Here is a 10,248-nt window from a genome sequence, read left to right on the forward strand (position 1 = left end):
TATACAAACAAATGTTGGACTTTCAGAGCTGGAAGGCACTCCCCTTCTGGAAGACTGGCTTTAAACTGTCTATTTTTCTGCCTCCATCAACCAAAAGCATGCACCAACTACATCCAACCAGGAAACCACCTTAAAAACAAAAGAAAACAAAACAAATCCCAGCATTGGGAAGTAGAGCCAGGTGGCCCACTTGTGAAGTCCAGGCCAGCCTAGTCTATATAGTGAACTTTAACTAGATGGAGCTACAGAGTGAGATCCTGCTCAAAAGTACCAACTCACCAACCTTCCAACCAACGAACAAAAAACCAAAACAAACCATCTCAGAAAATAACCCAAAAGGTCAAAAATAGACACAAATAACAAAGCTCACAAAGTTCTGCATTTTATACAAAAGCAGGTTAATCGGCTGAACAAGAAGGGCATTAAATATGTTTACTGGACAAATGGAGGATTTACATAGAAATGTGTAAGGGAAAGGAGAAGGCGTTGACTTTAAAAAACTAGCAAGAGAGAGGGTCTGGAGAGAGGGCTCAGTGGTTAAAAGCACTGCTCTTCCATAGGACCTGGGTTCAAATCCTAGCCACCCCCCCATCTGTCACAAGCTTCACAAAAACATAATACATGCAGGCAAAACACCAGTGCACATAAACGTAAATAAAAAAACAAAAAACTAGCAAGAGGAAGAAAGACCTGTGAAGGTTTGAGAGGTGGAAGGAGGCTGTAGGAGAGGTAGACTGGAAGAAAGAACTAGAAACGAGTTCAGGGGGGCAGTGATGGACACACTGGGCTACTGGGCTCCAAGGGTCTGGAGGAAGCAACCTTAGTCTGGAAGTGTGTGTGTGTGTGTGTGTGTGTGTGTGTGTGTGTGTGTGTGAATAAAAATGCAGAAGGCAGGAAAAGGGGAAAGATCAATGGGATGAATGAGAACCTTGGAAGCCAAATTGGGAGGAAGGATGGGGTCAAACTTTTGGAAAAGTCGGAAAGAGTAGAGGCTGAGCTACGCTTTCTTTCTTTCTTTCTTTTTTTTTTTTTTTTTTAAGATTTTATTATTATATTTAAATACACTGAAGCTGTCTTCAGACACACCAGAAGAGGGTGTCAAGATCTCATTATGGATGGTTGTGAGTCACCATGTGGTTGCTGGGATTTGAACTCAGGACCTTTGGAAGGGCAGTCAGCGCTCTTAACCACTGAGCCATCTCCCCAGCCCTAAGCTAGACTTTCTAAGGGATGAATTAAAAGCCACCTTGGGGAATCAGATGCTAGAGTGGGTCGGAGGGCACCGAAAGGGCACACAAACAGGTCCCAGGAAGCTCAGAATGAAGGAAAGAGAAAGTGTGTGGATGGAGAAGGAAGTGAGGAAAATGAAGGTAAACCTGAAATGACAACCTGGGGAGGGGAATGTTGGGCGTGGCGTGGCGTGGCAGACTCTCTGACCTAGGTCTTACCCTTCTCCCCACCCTCGGAAAGCTCCTTCGGGTAGAAGAAGCCTCTATGTTGGAGGAGACATTGACAGGCTCAGGTCCTAAGTCCTGTTACCTACCTGGTCTAGGGACCAGGCCTGTGGGAGCCGTGTCTTGTGGAGGGCTGCGGTGGAGGGCTTGAGCGGTGAAGCGGTAGGTTGCTAGACTGTCTGGGGGCAGAAATTCCTAGAAGGGTGCATGCAGCACGGGTGATTTTACCGTAATGGGTTAGGACCCCTGATGATGAGACAGGCCATGGTAGGAGACTAAAGAAAAAAAAGAGCTGAGATGAGAGTGGAGGCGAAAGTCGGGCTGGACAAGTGGCACGCGCAGAAACCTGCAGGGGAAGGGTGGCGAGGAGCCTTTCCAGGGGCGTCTGCGGGTACTGGCTCCGCAGCGACCCAGGCGCACCTGTACGGAAAGGAGAGGAAGGGGCCACTTGGAGTCTGCAGGGCAGACTCCGACCCCAGGGACTTCTGAGAAGCCGTCGCCTATTTCCCATCAACGGTTAGAGCCAGGCAAATGAAGGGGCGTGACCCTGGAGCTCAGGTTTCTTCCTCTTCACCTGGACGAGGAGGGGGTAGGGGCCAAGACTTCCGGTTCAGGTGAGTGTCCCTTCAGTGACGTCAGGTCACTCGACTGCCCCTCTGGTCCCGCCCAAGTTGCAGCGCTCCGGGTGCCTGCGGGGGCGCGTCCCCGACGTCCTGCATATATATACTCAGGTGCGCCGCACCTGCTCGCCCGCACCTGCCGCCGCACCGCCAGCTCCCTCTGCCGCGCACCGCAGCCTGGGGCCCAAGGGCCCGCATATTTTCTGGGGGCCACGCCCTAACGGCCCCTCCACTTCTTTGGGTAGTCTCGGAGCACGCCGGTGGGAACCGCCTGGCCTTCGGGGACCGCTTTTGTCTGGAACCAGTCCTTCGGGTGAAGCCGGTTCCCTCTGCTGTGAGAGTGTCGCTTCACCGGAGGGGACGATTTGTGTTTACCTCGGTTAACAAGATTTGTAGTTACCCGGTCAAAAAAAAAAAATCTTTTTCTCCTCTGGGTGACTTAAATCTCTATCCAAATTTTGTGTTGCTGCTCCCCGGATTTTTGTTTTTTGTTTTTTTTTACTGTAGGGTCGCCCTCCCGGCGCGTCCCATCTTTTCTGAGACAAGGAAATGGCCAACTCGGGCTTGCAACTGCTGGGCTTTTCAATGGCCATGCTTGGCTGGGTGGGCCTGATAGCGAGCACTGCCATCCCGCAGTGGCAGATGAGCTCCTATGCGGGCGACAACATCATCACAGCCCAGGCCATGTACAAGGGGCTCTGGATGGAGTGCGTCACGCAGAGCACCGGCATGATGAGCTGCAAAATGTACGACTCGGTGCTCGCCCTGCCGGGTAAGGCCGTGGGACCGACGGGGCGGACGTGCCCAGGGTCAAGGTGGCCGGGTTGGGTGTGGGGCAGGGCCCAGGCCGCACGGACCGGCGCCCAGGGTTGCCAGGGAGGAGGAAGTGGACGCCTTGGGTTCAGTCGGTGGGACAGAAAGAGAGCGCGCCTGGGATCTGATTTGGGTGTCCCACGTGGGTCCACGCCCCTCTTCCCAAATTTTTGGGGGGGGGCGTTCCTGGGCGAAGCACCCCCTAACCCCTGGCAGTCAGTGGTCGCTCTCTTCCTCTGCTTCTTTCTCTGGACAAAAGGAGAAGAGGGACAGAGGTTCTCAGGGCCGCGGAATGGTGCCCTCCCTAGACGTGGGACCGCACTTGTGGCCTCTAATCTTATCGGCCGATTAGCTGAAGCCACAAACTCGGTGGCCTCGATAGCCGGGCCAAAGCTAGGACACGCGCCGGCTGGTGTGGCCCGAGCGAGGGCCTTAGCCGCCACCTGCACTTCTCTCTCGCCCCCTTTCTCCCTTCCCCCCTACCTGGAACGGTTTCATCGAAACCTTGGCGCCCCGGGCGGGTTCTGGAGCGCAGGGCGGGGCGGGGAGCGGAAAGGACTTGGTGGCGGGATGGGGGCGGGAACCGTCTGCACAAGGCCTGCTTTGGACTAGGGGGCCCCAGGCTGCCGGCGGAACCAGACAGGCGGACCACGGTCCAGGGGTTAGTGGGCGCGGTCTGCAGCACTAAGGCTGGCGCCATCCTAAGGCTACCTGCCATTTCCAGCAATGACCGCCGCCTTCCTCCTCTACAGGGGCCCTGCAGGCCACTCGAGCCTTAATGGTGGTGTCCCTGGTGTTGGGCTTCTTGGCCATGTTTGTCGCCACGATGGGCATGAAGTGCACACGCTGTGGGGGAGATGACAAAGCGAAGAAGGCTCGAATAGCTATGACTGGAGGCATTGTTTTCATCGTGGCAGGTGAGCAAGGGTCCAGGGTGGGACCAAGGGGCTCAGTCTTCCACCCAGAAGAGCATAGTCAAGATCTTGGTCTGGACACCCAATACCAGAATCTTTTTTCTCTTTCTAGGTCTTGCTGCCTTGGTAGCATGTTCCTGGATTGGTCATCAGATTGTCACAGACTTTTATAATCCCTTGACGCCCATGAACGTTAAGTAAGTCTCCAGTCTAAAGAACCATATAAGAACCATATAATGCCGGGCATGGTGGCGCACGCCTTTAATTCCAGTACTTGGGAGGCAGAGGCAGGCGGATCTCTGAGTTCTAGGCCAGCCTGGTCTACAAAGTGAGTTCCAGGACAGCCAAGGCTACACAGAGAAACCCTGTCTTGAAAAAACCAAAAAAGAAAAAGATTATGTGGACTTGGGTGACATCAGGTCCATTTTGACTCCAATCTTTTCTCCCTACAGGTACGAGTTTGGACCTGCCATCTTTATCGGCTGGGCAGGGTCTGCTCTGGTCCTTCTAGGAGGTGCCCTGCTCTCTTGCTCCTGTCCAGGCAGTGAAAGCAAAGCTGCGTACCGAGCACCCCGCTCATACCCCAAGTCCAATTCCTCCAAGGAGTATGTGTGAGCTGGGGAGCCCAGCCTTCGGGCAAGGTGGGAGGCAAAGGCCTCCTGGTCACTCCACCCCCAAACATCAAGTATAGTTTGCTTGGGGGGAGGGCAGTTGGGGGGGTACTGGGAGAGGAAGACATGGGGTGTGCTTTTGTACAGAAATAAAATTAAGTTTTGGAAATTAGGTCTTTCCAGGCCTCTTTTCTCCAGACCCAGATCCTTGCACAGGCCTTGGAACTAAAGCAACCTACAACAGCATGGAGTACCAGTGGTGTCTCCAGGCCTGGAGTCCCTACCTCCTTGGGCCCTATTGCCTCAGCTTTAGTCTCAAGGTTCCTATCCACTCTCCTCCAAACTTCTCCGCATTATTATTCTGTGTGGCCTAGTGGTATATGGGTGGGGATGTGTAGGGCAGTGAGTTCAGGGACTGAACTGAGGTCATTGGGAATGTGGCAAGTACCTTTTCCTGTTGCTATCTCCCCATCCCCAACATCTGCTCTTGTTTAAGCATTACCAGAGGTTTTGATTGACACACACACACACACACATATTTTATTAGAAATGGGCACACACTATGCCCTCATCACACTCATCTTAGCTTGATGCTGCTCCTTGGCTCACGACACAGCTTCAGCAGACAAAGTAACAAAGGCAGGCCAGGGATAAGGTAGAGTCTGCTAACAGCAGGGTGGTTCTGAGCCCACAGCCTTCCTCTGCCATTTGTCGGTCAAATATCTAGGTCATCATCTGGGTCTTCTTGGTCCACATCATCAAAAGCATCTGGCTCATAGAAGATGCGGCCAGTAGTCTGGCCAGGCACCGGATGCAGCAGAGCTTTCTGTCTGAGGAAGGAAGAACTGATGAGGGTGGGTGCTAAGTCAAATCTGGGTAGTTCCTGCTAGGTGATATTAGCATAGGTAACCAAGCTGAGGTCTTTGTTCCTTTTCCTAAAGCTTTGAGAGTGATTTGTGCGGATCACTAGGTCCTGGAACAGGAACTATCTTGTACTGCTCTAAGAGAGCCAGGCCCTTAGCTAGGAGGCAAACATTCTTCAGTCTTGCTTCACACCCTCTCACACACAGAGCAGGTACAGAGCAGGAAGCATCCCCTGAGCTCCTGCGAACAAGCCCTTGCTCATATACACTGTGGTTTGGTCCCTGCTGCTCACCTCCCCATCTGGCCTGGCTCTCTTGGCTCATGGCTACTCAGGGCCCTGGCCTTACTGGAGAGAAATACAGAAAGCTCCTCTATCGTTGTGGGCACTTGGTACAGGTGGGTATGGAACCACTCCCTAGACCTGTCTCCAGAGGTGGACTTCAGCCCCTATAAAATCTGAGGTTAATCAATAACCTGTCATCACCCCACCTTTCTATGACACAGATGCTGAGATCCAACCCCGACCTTACTTTTCAGAGCTGAACTGGAAAGGCAGAGTGAGGCTGTCTCTGGCTTCTCGTTCTTTCTTGGATAAGTGAAGGTTAAAGGTCAAATGAGCAGTGGGATCCACCTGTAGGTACAAGTGCTATGATCACTCAGTTCTACTTTTCAAGCCCCAGACCCCCAACACCTCTACTTTTTCCCCCCTTTTTTTGGGGGGGGGGGTTCGAGACAGGGTTTCTCTGTCTGGATATCCTGGAACTCACTCTGTACACCAGGCTGGCCTCGAACTCAGAAATCCGATTGCCTCTGCCTCCCGAGTGCTGGGATTAAAGGTGTGTGCCACCACTGCCCAGCTAATATCTCTAGTTTCTATTTTTCCTTCTGCCAGACTCTAGGCTCACACCCTTGCCATTTTTGACACCTGGGTTGTGTGACGATCCGGGTGTAGCTCAGAACGGAGGGGAAGCCCTTCATGGAGAGTCAGGCTGAAGTCAGGAAGAACGGAGAACCACCAAGTCTAGGGAAGAAAAAAAAAGAAAAAAAAATCCCCTGTTCATTTTCTGTAAGGCATGACCCTTAATTGGTTACATTAATGGACTTTTTTTTTTTTTTTAAGACAATGAGTTTCTCTATTTAGCCCTGGCTGTCCTCTCAAGTAATGGCATCAAAGGTGTGCACCAGCATGCTTGGCTGGCTTATGGGCTCTTGAGTTGAGCAACCCTGAGTTCAAATCCTGGTTCTTATGCTTTATTACTTAGGTGATTTAAATTTTAACATATCTGGGTTGTCCCCAGTCTGAATAACAAGATGAAACTGACTTCAAGCACCACAAGAGGGAACCCAGCTTAGCTGTGGTGGCACACCTCTTTAACCCCAGCACTTGGGAGGCACAGGCAGGCAGATCTGTGTGTTCAAAACTGGCCTTAATCTAAACAAAATCAGTTCCAGGCTGAAAAAGCTACACAGCAAGACCCTACCTCAATCAAAAGAAAATCAATACGGAAGTAATTAAGTCGCCTCTCCATTGTCTTCTGAGGTAGGACCTCGTGTATCACACAGCCCAGGCTGTCCTTCAGCTCACTAGGTAACCTTCAATTCCTGACCCTCCTGCCTCTACTTCCCAAGAGAACACCAATTTTTATTGCTCGTTCCATCATGCTGCCTGTCCTGGCCAGTTTGATATTAATTTGACATAAGTCATCTGGAACCTAAATTGAGGAACGGCCTCCCTAAGAAGCAGCTGTAGTGTATTTCCTTGATTAGTGATTAATAGAGTGGGAAGGTGGGGAGATGAACTGGTGGTGCTGGGTTCTCTAACCACGCTGAGCAAGAACAGCTCTAGCTCTCCTCCATGGCCTCTGCTTCAGCCCCAGCCCCGAGGCTCCTTGCCCTGTTTCATGTTTCATTTCCTGTCCTGGTGTCCTTCAATGATGGACTAAAATGTGGATGGATGTGTAAGCCAAATAAACCCTTTCCTCCTTAAGTTGCTTTTGGTCGTGGTGTTTCATAGCAGCAATAGAAACCCTGACTAAGACACTGGCCTTTCAGATCCTAATCTCTAGTCTTCTCCGTTGTCTCTCCTGACCTGGTAAGTTGCACGTTGTTGGGGCCTTCGACAGAGGATGGAGGCTGAGGTCTGGTCCATTTTACCACTCAGAGTCACCTCTGTGTGAGCAAGGGTGTTCAGTGCTCCCATGGAGCCTGGGCCATGAAGCTCTTCATGTAGGAGGCCCAGGACACGCACCTGCTCTACTAGGGAGTTATCACCTGCAGGGGCGGGGACAAGAAATACAGATGAAAGGCATCAGGCCTGAGGAGCAAACAGTGAAGGACTTACCTTGGTCAACCTTACCATCTCCCCACCCCACGTTGTGCTTCTGCTAGCCCACACTTTAATTATCCAATGTTGATATGACCAGGGGACCACTGACTTGACATGCACAATTTATCATGTGCCCACGAGCTTTGCAGCCGAATTAATGACAGAGCTGCTATATGCTGTGGGTGTCAGCCTCTTTCTCCCTCTAGGGGAGCATTCCCTGCATACTGTACTCGACACTTTGGCACACTTTTCTTCTTACATTTACTTTATGCACATTTATGTGTATGTCCCCTGGTGTGCGTGTGCTGTGGCTTGCTTGTAGAGATCAGAAACTAACTTTTTTGTTTGTTTGGTTTTCGAGACAGGGTTTCTCTGTGTAGCTCTGGCTGTCCTGGAACTCACTCTGTAGATCAGGCTGGCCTCGAACTCAGAAATCCGCCCGCCTCTGCCCCTCAAGTGCTGGGATTAAAGGCGTGCGCCACCATGACCGGCTAAAAGCTAACTTTTTGTAAATTGTTCCTTCTTCTACCATGTGGGGTCCAAGTGTTGAATAAAGGTCATTAGATTTGGTGGTAAGCATCTTTACCCACCGAGCCAGCTTGTTGGGTGGCCCAATTGGGCACATTTTTCTTTTGTAATTAAAAAAATGTTTGAGATAAGGTCTCACTAGATGGTCTGGATCTCGACCAGGTTGGTCCTAAACTTAAGAGATCAGCCTGCCTCTCTCTGTTAGGATTAAAGGTGTGCGCCACCACAGCCAGGTTTAAACAAACAAACAGGTTTATTGTGGTGATGTGTGTGGGTATCCAGAGGCATTAGAAGGTGTTGGTGTTTGATCCCCTACAGCTGGAGAAGCAGGTGGTTATACATGTTGGGAACCAAATTTCAGTCTGTTGGAAGAGCAGCAAGGGCTCTTAACCACTGTCATCTCTCCAGCCATCAACAGTTGAATTTTTATATAGTCTAGCATTTTAGACCAAACTACACAACTACTTCAACTGGCTTATCCTAAAGCTATCATACTCTAACACTTCTTTTTTTGAAACTGGGTCTTAATGTTGTCCAGGATGGCTTTGAACTCACAATAAAGCTAAAGATGACCTAGAACTGATCTGCTTCCCTAGCACAAGGACGACAGGCCTTCACAATCACAACCACCTCCCCCTCAACATCCCTCCCCCCATCTTCCTGTATCTACAGAGTCCTCGCAGGCTCCTACTGGGCCACATTTTGTCTGGCTGATCCGTTGCTATTCAAGCTGCGTTCCTTTCTTAAGGTATGGATGCATGGATTAACACAATCCCTCTTCTCTTCTACCCCGTCAGACCATCTTATGGCTGTTACCTTTCACTTTTACTTAGTTATCTTCTTGGAGGGCGCGTCACGAAGCCCAGGCTACCCTTTAAGTTGTTATTTAGTTGACGATGAGTCAGACGCTCCGCCTCTTCAGTTCTGGATTACAGGTGTGCATCACCACCTCATCCAGTTTGTATGATACTAGAGAGTGAACCTAGACCTTTGTGAATGTGGACATTCACCTCCAGTCACTGACTTCTATCTTTTATGACGTTTTATACGGTCAGTCTTTGCTTTTTCCTTATTTAAAACCGTACCTGAATACTGGGCATGGCGGCGCACGCCTTTAATCCCAGCACTCTGGAGACAGAGACAGGTGGATTTCTGAGTTCGAGGCCAGCCTAGTCTACAGAGTGAGTTCCAGGACAGCCAGGGCTACACAGAGAAACCCTGTCTCGGGGGGGGGGGGGGGGGGGGGGGGGGGGGGGGGGGGAAGTACCTGACATTGCACTGTATTTTGAATGAGGGACTGGAGATGTAGCTCAGTTATGGAGCACACCTGTCTGGCACACAGGAATCCCTGGCTTTTAGCCTTAGCACTCTGTACACTATGCATGGCGGTACAGGTCTGTAGTCAGCATGAGGAGGCAAAAGCAGGGCATAGGAAGCTCAGGGTGGACCCAGCCTCTCTGCCCAGCCAGACCCTGCACATTCTTCACCCTGATCTAGCTGGGCTGAGATCATTACAGAAAACCATACCTGACCAAAACGCAGAGAACAAATGACTGGTGCCCAGCCCCAGTGGACACCGACAGCACAGCTCCTGCAGCCCCAGCTGAAGGGTCAGCTCGGGAAGGGGGCAGGATGACTAAGAACCAGAGGAAAAGGAAGTTCACTCAGATCCATCTCTTAGAAACATCAGTGCAGCCACACCATTAAGTCTCACCAACATGGCTTCATACACAAGACCTGAGCAAGGGAGAACCCAGCAGACACGCTAACATGGAAGGGGAAATCTCATAGGGCCCGAACCCTAGACAAAGAACACCAAGAAACTACGGGACAGTAAGAGCAAGCGAACTATTCTTCCCAAGGAGAAAGCCCCTCCAATTTGCTGTATAAGGGGTCAGCCCTGCAATCATACACATAAGCAATGTCACACAAACCGAGCAGGCTGTACCGGCAGATTCAGCAATGAATTGGAGGAAGTACACAGGAAGGGCTGGAGGGAGAGAAGGGAAGGGGAAAATGGTCTAATTATATGCTAAGTTAAAAATTACTGCAGGGCCGTGGTGGCCCATGCCTTTAATCCCAGCACTCGGGAGGCAGAGGCAGGTGGATTTCTGAGTT

General features: G+C 50.9%; 2 protein-coding genes across 2 annotated transcripts in view; one reads left to right on the forward strand and one right to left on the reverse strand.

The window, feature by feature from the left end:
• The first annotated feature begins 2,122 nt into the window (after positions 1-2,122).
• Cldn7 (claudin 7) lies at positions 2,123-4,584 on the forward strand. The gene is made up of 4 exons (XM_021176522.1): positions 2,123-2,846; positions 3,640-3,804; positions 3,914-3,998; positions 4,254-4,584. The coding sequence occupies exons 1-4, from the start codon at positions 2,624-2,626 to the stop codon at positions 4,414-4,416; spliced, it is 636 nt and encodes a 211-aa protein (XP_021032181.1). The 5' UTR covers positions 2,123-2,623; the 3' UTR covers positions 4,417-4,584.
• A 336-nt stretch (positions 4,585-4,920) lies between these two features.
• Positions 4,921-10,248, reverse strand: part of Elp5 (elongator acetyltransferase complex subunit 5) — a 12,329-nt gene continuing 7,001 nt past the window's right edge. The window contains exons 6-9 of the mRNA XM_021176525.2: positions 7,366-7,547; positions 6,202-6,297; positions 5,807-5,907; positions 4,921-5,242 (exon numbers count right to left, since the gene is read on the reverse strand). Of these exons, the coding sequence (XP_021032184.1) occupies positions 5,128-5,242; positions 5,807-5,907; positions 6,202-6,297; positions 7,366-7,547 (494 nt within the window). The 3' untranslated portion in view covers positions 4,921-5,127. The remainder of the gene's footprint in view (positions 5,243-5,806; positions 5,908-6,201; positions 6,298-7,365; positions 7,548-10,248) is intronic.

The sequence above is a fragment of the Mus caroli genome, chromosome 11, assembly GCF_900094665.2.
Source record: "Mus caroli chromosome 11, CAROLI_EIJ_v1.1, whole genome shotgun sequence".
NCBI lineage: Eukaryota > Metazoa > Chordata > Mammalia > Rodentia > Muridae > Mus > Mus caroli.